At 31.4% G+C, this 22,816-nt stretch overlaps 3 protein-coding genes across 3 annotated transcripts; 1 reads left to right on the forward strand and 2 right to left on the reverse strand.

Moving 5' to 3' along the window:
- The first annotated feature begins 579 nt into the window (after positions 1 to 579).
- Positions 580 to 9,274, forward strand: LOC110631987 (ABC transporter F family member 4). The gene is made up of 2 exons (XM_021780055.2): positions 580 to 844; positions 6,840 to 9,274. The coding sequence occupies exon 2, from the start codon at positions 6,870 to 6,872 to the stop codon at positions 9,048 to 9,050; it is 2,181 nt and encodes a 726-aa protein (XP_021635747.2). The 5' UTR covers positions 580 to 844; positions 6,840 to 6,869; the 3' UTR covers positions 9,051 to 9,274.
- Positions 9,275 to 9,835: 561 nt separating this feature from the next.
- LOC110631996 (palmitoyl-acyl carrier protein thioesterase, chloroplastic-like) lies at positions 9,836 to 10,614 on the reverse strand. Its single transcript, XM_058148048.1, has 3 exons — positions 10,456 to 10,614; positions 10,297 to 10,365; positions 9,836 to 10,174 (listed from the first exon to the last, which is right to left on the reverse strand). Exons 1-3 carry the CDS (start codon positions 10,612 to 10,614, stop codon positions 9,836 to 9,838), a joined length of 567 nt encoding a protein of 188 aa, XP_058004031.1.
- An 8,960-nt stretch (positions 10,615 to 19,574) lies between these two features.
- Positions 19,575 to 21,611, reverse strand: LOC110631965 (palmitoyl-acyl carrier protein thioesterase, chloroplastic). Its single transcript, XM_021780020.2, has 6 exons — positions 21,216 to 21,611; positions 21,006 to 21,139; positions 20,675 to 20,788; positions 20,390 to 20,561; positions 20,218 to 20,286; positions 19,575 to 20,143 (listed from the first exon to the last, which is right to left on the reverse strand). The coding sequence occupies exons 1-6, from the start codon at positions 21,585 to 21,587 to the stop codon at positions 19,889 to 19,891; spliced, it is 1,116 nt and encodes a 371-aa protein (XP_021635712.2). The 5' UTR covers positions 21,588 to 21,611; the 3' UTR covers positions 19,575 to 19,888.
- Between the last annotated feature and the right edge of the window lie 1,205 nt (positions 21,612 to 22,816).

The following is a 22,816-nucleotide window of genomic DNA, read 5'->3' on the forward strand; positions in this document are numbered from 1 at the left end:
CCTAGAGATGTGTTATTCTGCAAAAACAGTATTCCTTTTTATCTAATGGAAATGAAGTGGCATCGGTGATATGACTCCAATTTAAGACAAATTAGTGGGCCAGTGACCCATGAAAGGCCGTACAAATTCTCTTACAAGGCTTTGTTATTGTGTGTTTCCTTGTGGTTGGCTAGACAATAAGACTGGAGATGATTTATTAAAAAAAACCTGGAGGTGATGTCTTGGGGTGGCCCTGCGCTGTTACATATCTTTTAAGATATTTTGGTTCTGGATGTGGACAGGAGTGAGTAATTTTCCATTATAAGTAAGAAATTAAATTAAACTGAATTAATTTTATTTGATTAATTAGTTTTTTTTGGGAAATTTTTCACTTTTAAATTTGATTTGGTTATTTTTATCAAATTAATTAAAGAAAAATTGAATCCACCATTACTTTAAAGCCTGTTATAAGAGAGGCTTAGGGCGCCAGGCGCTGCCCATATAAGTAGTAAGGCCCATCCTCTTTATACTGAAAGCAAAGGCCCAACCCATTTTACCCTTACCCATATAAGCCTTACCTACTAAGCCCTAGTTCCTTTGCTTCCTTCCCCTTCGATTTCATTTTCTGCAGCCCAGCTAGGCAGCTCCTGCTCCCTGCGTCGCCGGCTCTCCGGCGTTCCATCCGCTGTTTCTCTGGTCCTCTGCGGCTCTGCCATTGCAAGCAAGCCTGCAACAGCAAACACCACCAGTTCCCTCCCTTCCCACTCTCCAGTCCTCCACGCGGACCTCGCTCTCACTTGCCTGGTCCTCCTCCCCTTTCTCAGATAACTCCCCCTTAGTTTGATCCTGTTCCTGTAGGCGATAGGTATGTATTATTTATTGTTTGATTAATTTCCCTGAAATAATTGCTCTATTTACTTTATAATAGATCCTTGATCCTTCCTGGCCTGCGGCATGTTCTGTTTTAGTGTTTTACAAGTTTGAATACTAACCTAGATTGTATATGGAATTAGTGAAGGCAAGCATAATGCAGGCATTTTCTGTTCTATTTAATGTTTTAGGTTGCAGTATTCAAATTCCATTTATTTCACCATATGGAATTGGTGAAGGCTAATCGAGTTTGTTTTTTAATATCTGTGTACCCATTATAGCATTCAGTATGGAGTCTGTCCCAAAACTAGAATGTAGATAGCTAAATTAAAGCATGGCTTCCTAGTCAGGACTTGTGGTTGAGTACTTGTGTTGCTTCGCCAGAAATCATTACTGGTTTGGGTTTAGATCTCCAGGTGATTTCTGGTAGTTCTTTTAACATGTTGCCTTCACATTTAGTAATTTACAGGATCTCTTATGAAGGAAATACATGTAGATAATCATGATAATAATCGCAATATATCTCTAGTTGCTGAATTCTTCATTGGAGCAAATGGTCCAATGTAGTGTCATCATCACACCCAGCAATACAGCAAGTTGTTTAGCATTAACTAGCATAATGTATGCATGGACAATTTATAGTTTTTATTTTTTAATTTAATTTTTAATTATATTCTAAATAAAATAAATTATTACTATCAAATTAATTTTCAACTAAAATTTCTTTCTTATTTAATTTAATTTGAAAAAAAATTTATCTATTATAATAATAAATTTTTAATTAATTTATGATGTAATTAATTAAAATACCTAATAGTAGTTTCTATGATTACTTTGATTAAAATATAATAAAATTACTTTATTCAAAAAATAATTTAAATTTCATGAATTTTTTTATATTTTATTTCCTAATTTATGTATCTAAATTACAGAAAAATATATTAGATTAATGAGAAAATAATGTTATTTGAAAAATATAAAAATATAATTTTTTTATTATTAATTTAATAAAAAATATATATTAAATTACTAATAATGAATTGAATTATTTAAATTTAATAATAATGAAAATGTATAACATTATTATTAATTAAAAGTAACAGTTTATTATATTATTATTTTAAAAATATTATATCTTTAAATTTTTATAAATTATAAATTTTTTTATTAATCTGATATATTTTTCATAAAATAATTATTTCACAAAAATTGTTATCATTTTATATAAATTTATGATAGAAGATAAATATATTTTATAAAAATTAAAATTTTAAAATATCATTATTTTTTATTAATATAATAAATATTAAAAATATATATTATTTTTCAAAAGACAGATTCCATAATTTTAGTAGTTTAACTTTTTTTTTTAATCATCTTTACTTGTAATTAAATTTTCGATATAATCATATTTGCATTCTATTATTGAAATTCTACTTTTATATAAAAATATAGTTGAGAGATAATTAATGCATAAAAATTTAAATATTTAATTAAAATTTAAAAATATTTCTGTTGAAAATTAATGATAATAAAATATGAATAATCAAAATATTAATTATAATTGCATTCGATATATAATTATAATGAAATAAAATATTAAAAAGTTTAAGAAATATTAAATAAAAATTTTATTAAAAAATTAGTAATTAAATAAATATTAGTTAAATATATTTGAAAAAATAAATAAAATTTGAGAATAATAATTAATAATTTTTAAAAGAAATAATAAAAAAAAGGAGTAAATCAAAAAAGATTTGAGATTACTTAGGTGAAATGAAAATACTTTATGAGAGTAGAGTAGTTGACATGTATCAAATATCTCATATGACTTACTATATATGGACAAACAAATGGAAACTATTTAAATAAAAGTTTAATTTTATAATTAAATATTATTTAATTTAAAAACGGTAATAAAAATATTTAAATTCAATTTTTATAACAGTAAAATGTTTCTCATTTATTTGGCCGTTTCAATTCAATGGCCACAAGTTAGCCACAATAATAATAATAATAATAATAATAATAATAATAATAATAATAATAATAATAATAATAATAATAATAATAATAATAATAATAATAATAGGAAAGTGAAATAAAAAGAATATTAAATTATTAATAAAAAATTAATACATACTAATTATAAAATAAGTCAATTTTTATAACAGTAAAATATTTCTCATTTATTTGGCCGTTTCAATTCAATGGTCATAAGTTAGGCATAATAATAATAATAATAATAATAATAATAATAATAATAATAATAATAATAATAATTAATCATAGGAAAGTGAAATAAAAAGAATATTAAATTATTAATAAACAATTAATACATATTAATTATAAAATAAGTTAAATCTCTATATTTTATTTTTATAACTTTTTATGTAGACTACACTTTTTGTCTCTTTAATTTTTTAACAAAAATTTTATAATAAAATAATAGAAAATATAACAATATAATAAAAATATTTATTAAAGATGTGAAATAATTTAAGATTGATTAAATTATATGACAGTTGATTATGAGATCATAAATTAATGTTCAATTTTCTTTAACTTAATGGCCATCACTAATCTTTTATTATTATTGTTGTTGTTGCTGCTGCTGTTATTGTTAAATTATTTATTATTGTTATTATAATTATTATTATTATGGAGGTGACATGTGGTAAATAATATTTTTGTATAAATGAATTTATAAAACCAATAATATAAATAATTTTTAAATATTACATTTAATCACAAAAGGTTTCAAGTTTTAAAAATCAATTATTAAAGAAAATAATAATTTAAATCTTAAATGTTAAGGTAGAATTGTAAATAATATTGATAATTTAAAGAGAAATAAAAAAGAATTAAATAATTATTATTATAAAAGAGTATAAAAGAGAGTTATTAATGGAAGGTAATACGTGATAAGTTTTTAAGGAAAAGTGCCACGTGGCATTTCCTTGAGAATACCACTTTGCTTTATATATATATATATATATATATATATATTAGATTCATTATTTCCTTGGAATGTGAGATAAAAAGAGTGCAGGCTTAAGTGCTGAAAATATTAGGTACAGCTCAAAAGATTCAAGAATACACCATAAAATTTTCCTTTTCCTAACATTTATTGCAGCTTGGATAACTAAAATACCCCAAATTAAGAAACCTAACTGAACTAATAATTTCAGTTCAGTTCTGTCCTAGTAGTTGGTTTTGGTTCAGTTAGCAATATTTGGTAATTAGGTAGTTGTGCACGAGACCTGTTTTGTTATGTGCATTCGACTGGTGCATTGGATTTGAATTTTAATCAAATGGCGCCCCGCCCTCCCACCGCACACCCCCCCCCCCCCCCAAAAACATGACATGTGTAATCGATATGAGCATAACGCAGGGCTATGTGGATATTGATGCCCTGCTCAACAATATTAGCTGTTCTAGTAATTGTTAGCTATTTTAATAGTTGTTAGTTATTTTACTAGTCGTTAGCTGTTAGATATTAATTGTTAGTGGTTAGCTGTTTATACAGCTATTAAAGCAGAAGTGTTAGGTAAAAATAATTGTTAAATTAACTATTAAATGTAAAAATAGTGATATAATCTTGTTGACTTTAGTTAAAACGCTTCAACCTCTAAAGTTAGGAGGGTTAACATTTCATGAACTACTACTTCAACCTCTAAATGCTAGTATAAATATTTTGCCACTGAACGGTATAAATAAGAGAGGTATTGTTTTAACTCTATTTAAAATATTAAATGATATTTTAAAAACTGTTGCCGAACAGGGTCTGAGCCTTGGGCCATAAATAAACATTGGAGCCCTTTTTTTCCAAGTCTTTCAGAAGTAAAATATATGCCCTAGACCTAGATCCTTTATCATTAGGTTCACTTTTCATTCTCCCAATTTAAAAGCAAAAAATTTATTGGCTCAAAATTATTTTCAGGTTCAGCTCAAAGTTTGTACCTTTTTACCATACCCTAGATTCAGGCATGTAATTCCTCTGCAATGCTTCTATATGTTCACATATTATTTTTGTTCTGCTGATATTGTTTTGTTCATTTTTTCCCCCTGTGAATTTCAGTGTAGAATTTGAACTCAGATTGATCTCAAATTGGATATCATAGTGAGTATGATGTTGGGATAACCGATCGCAAAATTCTTTCCTGTCTGAATTTCACCAAATACTGCTTTTATAATTGAATCCAAAGTTTTAATTTTAATTTAATGAATTTTGATTTAATTATGATACGGGGATGAATTTAGATTGCCTGATAGTTCCAATTTCAGCTCCAATTTTCAAATTTCATTCAATCAAAAAGAACCAAATGCAACTCTATAGAAAAGGTGAAGGTGAAACCTTAAAATATTGCAGATACGTACTTCTTCTGCATTATTTACTCTCAAATATTTTTAATCTTGGTATGAATTTAAGAGCTTATTTTCTGCTAATTCCTACTTTTGACAATTACTGTTAGAACTTACTGATTGGCGTCTCAGAATAATGTTTCATACTTTCATGTGCCCTTGTGTCTGAACTACTAACCTACTACTCAGGAAGTAGTGTGTCGAGTTAGGGAATAGAAGAAAGAAAAAACTAGGAATTTTGGGCTGCCTCAGAAGCAGGAATAAGATGGTGTTAAAGAGCAGCAAGTTGATATTAACCATTGTTTTGTTTTGAGCTAGGATGTGTCTTTGCCATTCTAATGATGGTCATTCCTTTTAAGTAAGGAGGGATTCAACTTCTGATCTTACCTAGTTTGTTGGAATGTTGTGGTTGTTTCTGTTTCCATATTATTAAAAAATATGCTAGAATATCTGAAATTCATCACAGATTAAAGTTCTGACAATTTATGGTATTTCTTCTTTTTTTGTCCTGAATTTTTTAATTGAGCGAGCATGTGAAAAAGTCTTGTTTGAGGGTTCTGGAAAGCAATGTAAAACAGTTTCAGGAAGTGATCTCCATTTATTGTCAATGTTATTCTGTTTCTTTCTCATATATTTGTTTATCTTTCTGAATTAGAGTTTGGTTTTCCACAATATAACAATGGAAATTTTGATTTAGTGTATTTTATGATATCTTTGGCTTGTCTTTTTTGTTCTGACTAGAGGATTCTATTTGTTCACTCATTCTTTGGGGCGATGTGAATTTTGCTTGGTTTTTGGACTTCCACCTATTTTCTTAGAGAACTACCGAATAACTCTTTAAAATAATTTGTGTAATATAAGATCCTTCAATTTTTTTTTGATGCATAGAAGTAAAAAAGAACAAAGTAATTCTTATTGGAATGTCCAATCATTTGCTTCCTACCTATTACCAAGAAATGATCATAGGAAAGAATGCACAAAACTATCAAATTGCTTATGGTTAGGAATTTATAGGGGGGATTATATAATTGTCTTGCCCATGGCAGAAGTAAGATGTTAATACAGGTTGTGCATGATCCGAGTTCATATTTTTGCTTGTGGTCACAAGTCCTTCTCAGGAAAAGTGGTGATTTTGTCTTTTTAAAATTGAAGGGTGGAATTGCTGGGTTATCTGTTGGTGTTTTGTTAAAACTATTATGTGGTGTTTGTTATGCAAATGCTTTTTTTTTTGGCTTAATTAAGCATACAAATTTGAAGGTTTTTAAGATGGATGATCTTTATACTTTAGTGAGTAGTTTTGTTGTTGAAGTGCATCACAACTTACATGTTTCTGATACCAAGACTATGTATAAAATGCTCCTAATATGTTACATATTGCACTAATTGTCTTGGCTCCAAAAAAACTGAATTTGGATTTTTTTTTTGTCCACTTTGGTGTACTGTTTGTGTTTTCTTTTATGTTTATGCAGTACCTTCATGTTTCTGTTGAATACTTGAAATTGAAATGGCATTTGTTTGCATATAGTTGTACACTAATGTCAGTTTGCAATCATGCTTTTTCTGCTTTTTATTATGATAAACTTATATGGAATAACACAAGTAATAATTTGTTTTTTTCCCATCAGATTTATATTTTTCCCAGAGTAACTTCTACAATGGGAAAAAAGAAAACAGAAGAGACTGGTCTAGCCACTAGATCAAAGGCAAGCAGCAAAGATGGAAAGAAAGAGAAAATATCTGTTGCGGCCTTGCTTGCCAACATGGACCAGAAACCTGATAAACCTAAAAGGGGATCAACATCTTCCTTGAGCACTGCCAAGGCAAGGGCTCCAAAAGTTTCATCTTATACTGATGGGATTGATCTCCCTCCTGATGAAGAGGATGATTATGCCTCTGAGGATGAGCAACAGCAGGCTGGGGCCAAAAGGCAATCGAGCAGGCAGCAAAGGGGTGAACCTAAGCTACTTGATATCTCTGTAACAGACAAAGAACTTAAGAAGCGAGAAAAGAAGGAATTACTTGCTGCTTATACTGCAGAGCAGGCCAAAAAAGAGGCCCTTAAGGATGACCATGATGCTTTCACTGTTGTTATTGGTAGCCGAGCTTCAGTACTCGAAGGTGAAGATGAAGCAGATGCTAATGTCAAAGATATAACAATAGATAATTTTTCCGTGTCAGCACGGGGGAAAGAACTCCTAAAGAATGCATCAGTGAAGATATCTCACGGAAAGAGATATGGTTTGGTTGGGCCCAATGGAATGGGCAAGTCCACCTTGTTAAAGCTTATTGCTTGGAGAAAGATTCCTGTACCTAAAAACATAGATGTGCTTCTGGTTGAACAAGAGGTGGTTGGTGACGATAAAACTGCTCTAGAAGCAGTTGTTGCAGCTAATGAAGAGCTTCTCAAGATTCGACAAGAAGTTGCTTCTTTGCAAAATTCAACGTCTGCTACTGGTAATGAGGATGGAGATGATGATATAAATGGAAATGATGCAGGAGAGAAGCTTGCTGAATTGTATGAGAAATTGCAGATCTTGGGGTCAGATGCTGCTGAGGCTCAGGCATCAAAGATTCTTGCTGGGTTGGGTTTCACCAGGGAAATGCAGGGCCGTCCAACTCAGTCATTTAGCGGTGGCTGGAGGATGAGAATTTCATTAGCAAGGGCACTTTTTGTGCAGCCAACTCTATTATTGTTGGATGAACCCACTAACCACCTTGACCTGAGAGCTGTTCTCTGGTTGGAGGAGTACCTGTGCAGGTGGAAGAAAACTCTTGTTGTTGTTTCTCATGATAGGGATTTCCTTAACACAGTGTGCAATGAAATTATCCATCTTCATGACTTGAAGCTTCATGTCTACCGAGGGAATTTTGATGATTTTGAAAGTGGATATGAGCAGCGTCGCAAAGAGATGAACAAGAAATTTGAGATTTATGATAAGCAGGTGAAAGCTGCGAAGAGATCAGGCAACCGTGTACAGCAGGAAAAGGTTAAAGATCGTGCAAAGTTTGCTGCTGCCAAGGAAGCATCCAAGAGCAAGGCAAAGGGCAAAGTGGATGAAGATGAACCCTTGTCAGAGGCTCCAAAAAAGTGGAAAGATTACAGTGTGGAGTTCCACTTCCCTGAACCTACAGAGCTGACACCACCACTTTTGCAGCTGATTGAAGTCAGCTTCAGTTATCCCAACCGGGAGGATTTCAGGCTCTCAAATGTTGATGTGGGCATTGATATGGGTACCCGTGTTGCCATTGTTGGGCCCAATGGGGCTGGAAAATCTACTCTACTTAATCTTCTTGCTGGCGATTTGGTTGCAACTGAGGGTGAAGTAAGAAGAAGTCAGAAGTTGCGGATTGGGAGGTATTCACAACACTTCGTGGACCTATTGACAATGGATGAAACACCTGTTCAGTATCTTCTTCGACTTCATCCTGAACAAGAGGGACTTAGTAAGCAGGAGGCCGTTCGTGCCAAGCTTGGGAAATTTGGGCTCCCTAGTCATAATCACCTCACTCCAATTGCAAAACTGTCAGGAGGGCAGAAAGCTCGGGTTGTATTCACATCGATTTCCATGTCTAGGCCGCACATATTATTGTTGGATGAGCCAACAAATCATTTAGACATGCAGAGTATTGATGCATTGGCTGATGCACTGGATGAATTTACTGGCGGAGTTGTCTTGGTTAGTCATGATTCCAGGCTTATATCTCGTGTTTGTGAGGATGAAGAGAGAAGTGAAATTTGGGTAGTAGAAAATGGAACCGTGAATGCTTACCCTGGCACATTTGAGGAGTACAAGGAAGAGCTACAGAGGGAAATTAAAGCAGAGGTGGATGACTAAATGATTAAGTGCTTATTGTTCCAATTGCATAAAATAGTTAGCCAAGCTGTTATTATCTTGTATTTTCATGTAAGTGCATCAAAACAGGTACTGTTTTCCCCTTTCCTCGCTATCGATGTTCAGTGTATAATCTAATATGTTGCTGTATGTCAGAAACAAACAATAATTAATTTATCAATTTTGCCCACTTGTTACTCATGCAAATTGAGAGTTTCCATCTTTTATCAACTCCACTTTATTTTATGCTGCTGCCAAAATTTTCATTGTCGTGATGGTCTTAAATATTTCTTTCTTATTCATTTGGGATGTTATGTTTGGTAGCATGAAGGTTTCTTAATGTTTTCCTCCACAAGGATTCCATGCACATGAGATCAATTTCATTTCTTTTGCTACACTTTCAGCCTCCCTCTTGTATTGTTTGCTTGTTGAGAATTTTAAGGATAAGAAATTGGCATTTCGCATCATCTGATGTATATTTCCTCAAAGCATAAAACACATGCCCTTTTATTAACTAAATAGAAGGAAATAAATCCCTAGTAGAATGAAAATCCCATACATATACGACCATACAAGGAAGCTAATGCAATCTTTTCTTTTTTTAAATTTGCATTTAATATGCAAATAAATGAAAATGCACCCCACACGATCTTCTTCACTGTCTATTCCTTCTTGTTCTTTTTCTTTTATTTATTTGTTTATTATTATTTTGTTTTATTATGATAAATAGAGTAATCTTCATGAGTTAACCAGCGGAGCTGTATAGTTTATGAAGTACTAGTGCAGTATTAGTCATGCTGGCTAGCAGTTTCTGCTGGAATCTCTATTGGCTTCCAAATGGTGCTTACCCTAGCAATTTCGGATCCATTCTTCTGGAGGATCAAGTGCTCCAACTCTATAACATTATTACTATTATTATCATAACAGACGCCACTTTTAACAATTTTAGCTAGAGAATGCTGTACGCTATCTGTGTTGCACTCCTTCCAGGACTCCATAGTTATAACAGAAAGCTCGTGATGTTCTACGAAAGAGCGGGAAGAATCAAAACTTGGTAAATGCATCAAAACTTGAGTAATGGCTTGTCGTGAAGAGTAGGAAACACAACGTGGCATGGCATTAAGTATCTGCCTCGAGCATTAAGCTTAACCTAGTGGTAGGTAAAGGTTTTTCGAATGTTTCTCCTTTTTTCCATTTTAACCAAAAGAAGAAGGGGGAGGAAAGAAAGAAAAGCATGAAACGTACGTACCTTAAGAATCCAGTTAATGTACGGAACATGGTTCACATGTTGATTGAGATCAAGCTGATCCCAACCAGGCTGTAGTTTGAGGCAAATACAGTTGATTAGTTGATGAAGGCAAGCATTAAAAAAGCCGCAAAAGCAATTATTTAAGTATAGTTGGCTTACTGTGAAACCTGTACGAGCATAATCTGCTGTATTAACATCGAGTTGCAGCAATTTTCCGCTATCCTTAGTAATGATAGGATCACAATTCCTAAAATGAGGAGCTAACTCTTCTCTGATTTCCTTTTTAAACTTGGATATCTTCCTTGTTTTCTTATTCATTAACACACTTAGACTGCAGATATAAATTTTTTAAAGAAAAGGGGGAAAATGCTAGTTTAGTAAGTTCACCAAATGAGGACTAAAGAAAATCATCATTCAACTGATAATCAAGAAAAGAAATTCAACCTTGTTGCTTGAGCCAAAGTATTTCCTGTCTTACCATCACGAACAATCCAGTCACGACTTAAACTATTTTGTCCGGATGGATAAACCCAAGTGTCTACTTGAACAACATCAAGCCTTGCAGTGGATAAACAGTCTTAATGGATGATTATGAAGATAAATTGTTATTAGTTATGAAGCTCTTAAGTGTTAATAGAAGGGTTTAGAAAGATAGGTTTGCTGCAGTTCATAAAGCTGCAATAAACTGCAATAAACTATGCTGTGAAATTAATTAAGCTGCAGAAATAGAAATTAACAGGAAGGATAGCTATAATGTTATTTCATTTTTAAACATATTTTATGGGGTTATTTTAAAACTTTAAATTTAAATTTGGTTATTGAATTTAGATGCACTTAAATTTAGAAATTTATTGCAATGTTACCCTATTATGTGTATAATTATTTAAAGTATATTAATGAATATTATGAAAAATATTATTTAAAGTATTATTTAAATAACATAAGAAAAATATTATTTAAAATAGGTTATTATTATTATTATTATTATTATTATTATTATTATTATTATTATTATGTGTAATTTATTATTTAGTAGTAAACAAAATTGTTTATGAAAAAAATAGTTGTACAACTCCATTTCTCTCCAGAGTTCTTAGCAAAATAATCTCCCGGGAAGTTCCGGCCTCTTGGCTGTGACCCTTCACCTATCTTTCTTCTTAAATCAGCGTTAGCTATTTTCTTTTAGATTTCTTGATTTATCTTAGTCTCCTGTTGTGGAGAGTTGGTGCCCCTCCAATGGCTGGGGCTTTTGTTGGGTGTTTCTGGGGGAAGTTATGCATGTTGGTTTTTAACCTTCATGCTTCTGAACGGAGGTTATCAACAAAGTTTCCCCTGTTTCTTGTTGTTTTGCTCTAGTGAATGGGTTACAAGGGCTCTCCCTAATTTGGTTGGCAGCTCACGGGTAGATTTGGTACCGCTCAAGTGGTTGCTGGTCGTGAATCTACCAAGCTTATCCCAGCTTGTTAGCGTTTCCATGATCTAGGTCTATTGGCTTTCGCTTTGGATATGATTTTCTAAATTGCCAGCCCTATTGCTGATATAGTTTTGGAATCTGCTTGGTTGCTGCTTGTTCTATGTTTGGAGGAGTTTCCTAAGTTGCTGATGTCTACAGTTGCTAGTTGGTGGATCCTAGTTGGAGCGGCGAGGGTGATGTCTTTGCTCTCCTTATGAATGAAATATGCCTTTTCTAATAAAAAAAAGAAAACAAAAATTATTATTATGTTTTATTCGTTAAGTCATTGCATATAAAATATTATACAAATTTATTATTTAACTACAAGTTAGGTTCTACTAAATAAAAGTACAAGTTAGGTTTAATATATTATTATTTTATTACTTAAATAATAAAAAAACAGAAAAAAAAGAAACTACCATATGTGAGGGTAAATTTTATCCATGGTATATGAATTTTAGGGTTGGTAACACTACGGTACATGAATTTTAAAATTTTACTTAAAACCTCATAAACTACAGTAAATGTCACTTTAAACCTCATACAACCTACAATAACCGGTTTGAAGGTAAAAAGATAATTTGGCATGTCCAGGTAAGATCAAAAATCACTTATCCCTTTTTGTCTCTCCTCCAACTTGTATTACTTCACTCTCTCACTCTTTCATCTACATTTTCTCTCTATTTGATACAGCAGGTTGTGTCCCTTAAATTTCTTCATCATCAGGCTCATTCTTCATCGCAAATCATCACTTGAAATCCATCGATTATTTCTTTTCATGACTTATTCTTCATTGTCGACCAATGATTTTACCTGACGCGTAGAACGCAACTTCTTTTGTCACTGTTCGCTTGAATGCTATTTTTCTCATCTTTATTCTCTCTCTCTTGTTGTTCCTTCAATTCGTCAGTTCACTCTCGGTTTATCGATTTGTCAGTTTGCTTGTTATTCCCTTAAAGTATTGTGAGTTTGGTCATTGTTTTTCTTACGAATTTGCTATTACCTCACAAATTACTATCAAGTTCACTGTTTGGGTATGTTTGATTCAGTTAAGGTAAGTTATTTGTTATAGCTTTTTTCGATGGGTATGTTTGATTCAATATTATTTTATTTAGATTTTGTTAGAAAGTTTTAATGTGGATCAACCCACTCAAAATAATAACAACAATTGCTTCTTTGCATAGTATTATTCATATAAAAAAATCCATAACCCATATCATTATAAATATCTTCTCTTAACCTAAAACCCATATTAAAAAAATTTACCCAAATCATGATTGTCCATATCATGCTGTCATAGAAAAAATTTTACCCAAGTGTAGATCTAGATGAAAATTTTATTTCTACTTACCCAATAGTTTGTGCAGCCATAGTGTGCATTGGTCCATAATGTTGTCAATTTCGCTTCTTCTTCACATCGGCAAAGAGGAATGCCATTGGGTGATAACTTTCTCTCATTAAACTGAGATATCATCAATGAAAGAAAGAAAAAGAAAAGGACAAAAATATCCTTCAACTACAAACCTGAAGAAAAAAGAGAGAGTAAAAGGAAATTCGATTTATCAGAAAGAGAGAGAGATGAGAAGGGCAAGGTATTTAGAATAAATAAAGTTGAGAAAGTAAGAATTAGATATTACATGGAGGAGAGAGAAAAGAGGAAAAGATGATTTTTAATCTTGTTTGAACTGCCACGTCATCATTTTAACCTTTAAACCGGTTGTTGCAGGTTGTATGGGGTTTAAAGTGATATTTATGATAGTTTATGAGGTTTTAAATTAAATTTTAAAATTTATATACCATAGTGTTACCAACCTTAAAGTTCATGTACCACGAGTGAAATTTACCCCATATGTGACAAGACATCTAGAGTCTCTTCTTGGATTTTTACCCAATGGTCCCTTCCTTTTTCTCTCTTCCTTCTCATCCTATCCTCTCTCTTATTTCCTCCCTTCTTTCTGGCTAAGAGCTCCATTGGAGACAAACGGATAGCTCCAGCAACTCAAGCGACCCTCTAATGGTGAGAACAATGGTGGGCAGTGATGGTTTTTTATGGTAATACCGTAAGGAGAGAGAATATAGGCACCACAACTTTCAAGTTTCATAATTGGTGATCCCGACGTTTGATCATAGTGAATCCAATAGCTATGGACTCCTGGTGAAGAGAGTTTTCAAATGGGACCAACGGTGCTATGAATGTTGGCCACTTCTAACACTAGAAAGGAGAGAGAAAATGGGCTTATTAAAGCTTTTGAGGCATTTTCTGGCTAGCCAATGACCGAAATGGACAATCAGGCCGGTAATGTTCATTTATGTTCCACGAGTTTCAATTTGACACCAACCATACCTTAATCGAAGATCGGATGGAAAAGATGCTCAATGGACAGCTTAAACTAAATCAACCAATATCGGATGATTGGAGAAGAATTTCAATGAATTGTATTTGAACTCATAACTAGTGACTCTTGGGCATTCCGAAAGTGTACTCAAATCAAGTTTCCAGCCCGATTTGGACATCCGGTTGATCATCTCAGAAGATTATTGCGTTTACAGTTGTTTCCAACATTTTCAGATGCTTTCGGCACGTTCCAAATGCTTCAGACACATTTCAAAAGTGATAGGCTACCTATTTAATTAATAAAATATTCATGGCTTAGTGAGATTACGTAAAATGGATTTAATTAATATAAGGATGATATAAAGGACCTTCTGAAATATTTTTCATAATTTTTGAAGCATTGAGAATAATTATTGCACTACAAAAGAGTTAGAGACCCAAACCGGAGATTGAACAATTGGACATAGCTTAGGGTTCTTGTAGGCCTCAAATGGGCATGTGAATATATATTGTGGGCTTAAAGCCAATTGTGTTGCTACTGTTGCGATATTTTTTTATTTTCTTACAGGGGGGTTAGGTCTAGTCACAGAGGAAACTCTTTTGAAATTTCGATAAACCCTAAGACTATTGTTATTTCTTCTTGGTTAATTATTTTATTTTATTTTCAGTTAGTTGCTTGACAGATGTAAATGTATTTGTATAGGTGATTGAGGTGAGCTGTCTTTTTCCTTCCAATCGGACCAGTTACAATTGAGTCGTCATCTCTATGAATTAGATATTGATTGTTTTTATAATTTCAATATTATTTATATTTTTATATTTGGAAAAGAATACTTAGATACCCTATGATTTACACATTTTATTAAAAAGGGCTTGAGGCTTTTTTCTTTTGCACTTAAAGCTTGTAGTCTAATGCTATTAGCATTTGAGGGACAAAGTGACTAACGACGTTAGACATGCATTGATGTGATACGAACATGGCTAACATGGTGCTTACATCAATGCCACGCTAACAATTTTAATGCTATTATTTTTGTGGGACTTAAGTGCAAAAAACTTAAATCATAAGTCCTTTAAGTACTAAAAAAGAAAATTCAGAACTTGATTGCTAAAAATTTAAAAGCACAGGGTACTTATATTCTTTTCCCTAAAAATTTTTGAATGTTTATTTCAAATTATTATCATTATTTTCCCTTTTAAAAATTTTTCCTTTCCTCTTTCCTATTTTCTTCTCTGGCTGATCCACACTATAATGCCTTGACCCAACTGCATAGTATTGCTCGCTTTGCCTCACTTGACCTCATGGATTTGTACCCTTTACTTGCCATAATCGAGCTCAAAAGCACACTATGCAATTAGTCAATTCACGTCCATATGAATACCCTTCACTTTTTCTCTCTTTTCGATATGAGATAGTTCATTTCTGCCACCTTTCACCTAGGAACTTGCCATCTGTGACCAAGTTAATGACCCTCAATTTCAGCACCACACAAATAAGTTTTTGCAACTTGTTTTTGAATTTTGGTTGTTTTTGGATTTTGGGAATACCTTTAAGAAATATAAAAAGAGATAGATAAGGGAGAGACAATGGGAGAAACATAAGAAAAATTTATGAAAATGAGAAGAGAGAAAGTGAAAAGAGGGGGAGAGAGAGAGAGACCCAAATAGGAAAAGAAAGAGGACAAAAGAGATGGAGTGAGAGAGACAAAATGGAGAGAGATCCAAATAGGAAGAGAGGAGAAAGAGAAAGAGGGGGGGGGGGTGTGAAAGAGATGGATAAAGGAGATAGAGATGGAGAGAAACTCAAATAGAATGAGAGATGACAAAAGACAGAGACAAAGAGAGACAGAGTGAGAGGCAAAGAAAGAGGGAGAGACAGGAGCAAAGGGATTAGAAATAATTATAACATTTAAGAATTTATTTGTCAAAATATAAGGATTTATTTTTAAATCAAAGGGTAAAGTAAACTTAGGTATCATATAAGTTGGAACTTTTAACATTCAGAGCCTGAGCTTTTTTTTTGTCTTGGCACTTAAGGGACATGTGCTTTCAGCCTTTTGCACATAAGTCCTAAAATAAATAATATCAATAAAATTGCTGATGTGGCACTAACTTGTCATTGACAGGGCATTGATGTCAGCACTTGGTTTGGCACATAAACAAATGTCTAACACTATTAGTCACTTTGTCCCTTAAGTGCTAATAGTGTTATTAGAAGCATCCCCTATTTGTTGTATTATAATTTTCCATGTTGTGCCATCTTGGGGATAATTTGGAGCTTATATACATGTATTATGGATATGGAATCCCAGGATAGGTATAGCTTGAGTATTCGTTGACTCTCATTGATATGGATGGGCAGAGTAGGTACATCATTATATTTTGTTGACTCTCGCCACTACGAGGTAGGTATGATGCTATATTTCGTTGGCTCTCACAAAATGGAATAAAATAAGAGAACACGTTGGATTTTAGAAAGTCAGTGTATGGGCTGGCTCCTAATATGTATTTTGAATGCATGTGTAACTTTAATTTATCCTATCGTGCGAGGATTGGATGGTTTATTTGTTTGGTGTATTTATAATACTACATTAGCAATAGATAGTCATAAAAATTATAAGTATATTCAATATCTAAACTATTTGAGTCAAACGCTTATTTCTGTTCAATATTTTTCCTCAAGTTGTAGGAAGAACATTTTATTTTAGAGTCTAGCTTACATTTTTCCCTGCATGATATTGCCCTGTGTAGTTAGAAAATTTCAGTTTATTTATTTTTTTCTTAAAATTTTATTTTAAAATAATTGTAATATGTATGTATATATTATATTAATTGACATCAATGAATGGTATTAAATGGATTATATATATTGAATATTAGGGTTGAACAGAAGTCTCCAAATTGTCGTGTTATATACTGGGTTGAGTTATACCCTTCAAATTATTTCATAATATTTTATAATATTTTATTTTACATGCGAAGCCTTGAGTTTGGGTTTGGTTATAGATTTGGAAATAGTGAGACTTACTACAAGTTTTGGATATCTTATGCCAGTTCAAGTCCTAGCGTCAATTTGGCCATGAGATCGGATTATAACACTTATGGTTAAAGATAATATAATTTAAAAAAAGATAAAAGATATATTATATGATATATCATATGTTAATAACCACTTTAAAATTTAAATACTAATTCAAACATGACTCTTTATAAAAGCAATTGTATAATATTGTTTCAACAATTGAAGCCCAAACTTAGAGGGACACTACTCTTCTTCTAGAGGAAAAAAAGCTACGGGTATAGCAATTCTGTTTGTATAGGTTGCTAGTTCTTGGTTACCTCCGAAGCAAATTCTAAAAATTCCATTTACCATGTTTTGAAATTGCAGCAATCTATGAGGGATTGGAACCTTTTTTCGTTAAAAAAAAGAAATGATTGTCTGAATTTAAACATTAATCTTTTGCATTAGGAGACAACCACTCGGTTATTGAGCTATTGACTGAATGGCTAACTCTTTCACTTTTAAACTACCAGTTGATAGCTTGACCAGCTTTTCATTGAATAACATTTTCTTTCAAGTTATACTGTACATTTTATCTATAATGAAATTTAGCATGAGAACCTCATCCTGCACCATGCAAAGCTTCATCACCGACTGATCAAGTCTTCTCCAGAATTATCTCTCCACTACCTGTAAATTAGTCTTCGTTTATTTTATAAAAAATATATTTTTTATATTTTTTAGTGTCTAAAGTATTTAAAAAAATAATCAATGAAAAATATTTTTCATAATTAAAAGAAAAATAAATTATTTTTTAAAAAAATTGACTTATCCTTCTTAAAAAAGAATATTATTTTTCATTTTTAAAATTTTCTTAATTTTATTAAAATTATAAAAATATTTATAATTATATTATATAAATTACACTATTAGTTTAATACTATAATTAAATAATAAAAAATACTTTCATAAAAAAATATTTTTTATATAAAAATTATTTTTTTCCAAAATAAACAGAGCAGTGCTTATGTAAGAAAAAATGAGGCGAACCAAGAGAAACACTAGCGTGTGAGTGTGTGCATGAGAACAATAAAGTGGAGAGAATCGTGAGCGTGTTCCATGCATATAAGTGAAGCGTGTGCAAGTGAAAGGTGAAAACGAATTTTAGTTGTGAATGTGCACAATCACGTGAGTGTGAGTTGAGTGTCCAAGAGAGAAAGAAAGCCTTACGTGTAGGAGAGTGTTGGTATGCCCGAGAAAATACGTGCCGTGAATTTCTTTTTGAGTTGTAAAATTACAATTTAGTCCCTCTTAATAAAAATTTTATTCACTTAAGTCCATCATCCATTTCATTCTCCAATTTTCAACAGGTAGCGTCAGAGAATAAAAATCCTAACAAGATATATAACCAGCTACTTTGAAAATAAGAAATGCATTTTTTTTTTTCTTTTCTTCTTTTTGTAGGCTTTAACTCTTCTCTTAACAGCTCATTTTCTCTTTGCTCCTCTTTCATATTCAGCAGTAGAGGGAAATTAAAGCAGAGTAGGATGATTAAATGATAGAGTGCTTATTGTTCCAATTTACATAAAATAATTAAGTGGAGGAGTAGTGTCTTTATGAGTGATTTAGAAACGGATTACAAAATCTACTTCTAATTGAGAAAAAATGGTTGGATTTTTCCCTTCACACATTTAGAATCGGATTCAAAACGGATTTTTGAATCCGATTCTAAATTTGAAACGGAATAAAAATGAAATTTAAAATTTATTTATAAATTAAAAAAAAAAGACGGAACATTTCCCATCATAATTTTTAAGTTCACAATTTAGAATAGATTCTAAAATCTGTTTTTAAATTTAGAAATGGATCGGGCATTCTAATTATATATATATATATATATATATATATATATATATATATATATATATATATATATATATATCTATTTTCCTCTATAATTTCTAAGTTCTATAATTTGGGATGGTGTGTTGGTTGCATGAAGGATTCTTAATGTTTTCCTTGACAAGGATTCCATGCAAATGACATCAATTTCATTTCTTTTGCTGCACTTTCAGCCTCCCTCTTGTTTTGTTTGCCCGTTGAGAATGTTGTGAAATGACACTCTCAAGAATTCATCAATTTATTTAGCGAAAAAATAAAATTACAGAAAAAATTTTTACAGGTGAAGACAAAAATTTTTACTAAAAAATTGAGAGGTTTACAAAAACAAATTGAATTTCTCTCACTCTCTTTAGTCCTCACAAGCTCACGTGTTTTAGCGGCTCACTCGTGAATTTTCCTTATCCCACTCACTTCACATTATTAACACCTCTCACTCACTCGTCTTATCCATGCCACTCCCGTTGGAAAGATGGCTATTTATAGCCATGAAGAGTCCTTGAAGTTATGGCACATTTGGCCCCACAATCTTAAAGGCAAGATACATATCAAAGATATATGGAAGATTCAATCTTGACCTTCACGTGAGAGATCAAAACTTGGGCCATTTAATAAATTCAACGCATGCTTTAACAGAGGATGTGAAGAAAGGATAAGAAATTGGCGTTTTACAACATCTGATTTGTAGTTCCTCAAAGCATAAAACAAATGCCCTTTCTTAATTAAATAAAAGGAAATAAATTCCTAGTAGAATGAAAATCCCGTACAAATACAACCATCCATACAAGCAAGCGAATGCAATTTCCTTTTTTTTTTTTTTCATTTAATACGCAAATAAAAGAAAAATCACCCCAGATGATCTTCTTCGCTGTTTATTCTTTCTTATCGTTTTCCTTTGACAGTATTACTTATGCTGGCTAGCATTTTCTACTGGAATCTCTCTTGGCTTCCAAATGGTCCTTCCCTTAGCAATTTCGGAGCCATTCTCCAAGAGGAGCAAATGCTTCAACTCTATCACATTATTACTATTATTATGACAGATGCCGTTTTTAACAATTTTAGCTAGAGACTGCAGTACGCTGTCTGTGGTGCACTCTCTCCGGTACTCCAAAGTTATGGCAGAAAGCTTGTGATGTTCTACGAAAGAGCGGGGAACATTCTGAAAGAAAGAACGGAAAATTATTGTCGTTCAATTGTGAGGAAAGAAAGAAAGAAAGAAAGAAAAGTACGTACCTCAAGAATCCAGTTAATGTATTGAACATGGTTCACGTGCTGATTGAGATCAAGCTGATCCCAACCAGGCTGTAGTTGAGGCAATAGAGTCGATTAATTGATGGAAGCAAGCATGAAAAACACAGCAAAAGCAATTATTTAACCATGGAGAAAGTTAATATAGTTGACTTACTGTTAAACCTGTACGAGCATAATCTGCTGTATTAACATCGAGTTGCAGCAATTTTCTGCTATCCTTAGTAATGATAGGATCACAATTCCTAAAATGAGGAGCTAACTCTTCTTTGATTTCCTTTTTAAGCTTGGATAATTTCCTTGTTTTCTTATTCATCAACACCCATAGACTGCAGATATAAGTTTTTTAAAGAAAAGGGCGAAAATGCTAGTTTAGTAAGTTCACCAAATAAGGAATAAAGAAAATCATCTTTCTACTGATAATCAAGAAAAGAAATTCAACCTGGTTGCGTGAGCCAAAGTATTTCCTGTCTTACCATCACGAACAATCCAGTCACGGCTTAAACTATTTTGTCCTGATGGATAAAACCAAGTGTCTACTTGAACAACATCATGCCTTGCAGTGGAAAAACAGTATCAGTGGATGATTATGAAGAGAAATAATTATAATTAATTATGAAGCTCTTAAGTGTTAAAAGGAGGCTTTTGAAAGATATGCTACAGGTTTGCTGCAGTTTGGAAAGCTGCAATAAACTGAAAGAAACAATAAAATCCCAAACTAGAAGACTAACAAATATGGCGTGAAATTAATTAAGCTGAGAAACAGAAATTACCAGGAAGGATAGCTATCCACTACTATCTGCAAACTGGAGACTACCCATATCAAATCCTGTCTAATCATTTCTGGTGTTGAACCAAAACCATCTGCCGATGCCCCGATAACTCTACACTGGTCAATTGCAGTGTCCTACACACCAAAACAAACATCAAAATTAATTATAGAATCCATATGGAAGAAAATGAAGTTCAAAAACAATTTTAACCTGTAAATAATTGGTCAAGGCAGACAAGGATAGTTTTCTGTCAAAGCCTATTTCAAATGATCTAACCAAAAAGCTTTGCCTGTAAACGAGGCCATCTTGCACCAATCTTCCACTTCCACCAGTGGCAACAGTACTGTTTGATTTCCAAGGATTAAATTTCTGCGTTTTCTCAGTAGTGGTCGCACTGACACAAGCAAAATGCTTCTTCCAAACACCATATTCTTGGGAAATAACCTTCTTTCTAGATGATGGTGAAGCCATAAGCATCTCATCATTGACGAATTTTTTCATTTGGTTGATTTTTTTCTTTTGAAAGGCCTGGACTTGGACGTGCTTGTTAACTAGCAAGAATCCACTACCAGTTGCAGCCATTTTTTTTCTGCTGAGAGCTTCAATGAACACACATATATATAGAAGGAAGTGCATAAAACATATAGAAAATAAAAATGATATAAAATATTAAATTATAAAAATTTTTTACTGATTAAATAAATTATGACAAAATTACATAATTATAATTTTGATTATTATATAATTTTATAATATAAATTTTATTATTTAAAAAATAAAAATTAGTCTGCATCACAATATCATTCTAAATGCTTACATAAAACTTATAAATTTAAAAAATTAAAAAATTAATAGTTAGACTATATTATATAATAATAAATGATTAAAAAATTATTATTAAAATTAAAAAGACATTTAAAAAAAAAGTTATTATTAAATGCATGAAATGCGACCCATGGTAAATAATTCAGTCTCAAATGTACTATATAGTAAAGGAGGTCAGTCTTGTTCATATATCAAATTTTCCTCTTTCAAATGAAACTTATAAAAAAATAAAACAATTTCTAAATTCTAATTTATAGATGAATCGATAATACAATATTACATAATTGAAATTATGCTTATCAATTAGTAAAAAAAATTAATTCTTTTTTTTAACAGTTCAACAATCTAATAACAATTAATTTTAATATATATATATATCAATTCAAATTATTTTTCTCATTTCAATTTATATTTTAATTTTAGTTGCTTTAAAATTATTTAATTATAATTGTTATTGAAATAATTTTGAAATTTATTATTTAATAATAATGTTGTGATAATTTTCCCTATTGCATTTCTTTATTTTTAATTTTTTTTATTTTATTACTAAAAATAAATACTTCCTTTTTTAATTTTTACATGATATATTTTGAATCTTTTGACAAGTTAAAATATGTTTTTTGATTAGTTGAATTTGTTGAATTAGAATGAGCACTTGAATTCCTTTTAAATTTTTATTTTATGTGTTTTATTTTATTTATTGAAGTTTTAAATTTCTGTTTATTTATTTTAATATATAAACCACTTATATGTTCATAAATATTATTTTTTTATAATTTTTATTTTTTTTTTCATTTTAATTGTTTTTGAACTATTTAATTATTTAATTTTCATTCTTATTATCGTTTTTCTTAAATCGGTTTATTTTATTTTACAATAAAATGAATTTTACATTATATACAAATTACAAATATAATAATAATAAATTATTAATTTATTTGAGCAGTATTACTTTTTTTTTTCATTTAAACGCTATTTTAAAATGA

The sequence above is a fragment of the Hevea brasiliensis genome, chromosome 6 (genome assembly GCF_030052815.1).
Source record: "Hevea brasiliensis isolate MT/VB/25A 57/8 chromosome 6, ASM3005281v1, whole genome shotgun sequence".
NCBI lineage: Eukaryota > Viridiplantae > Streptophyta > Magnoliopsida > Malpighiales > Euphorbiaceae > Hevea > Hevea brasiliensis.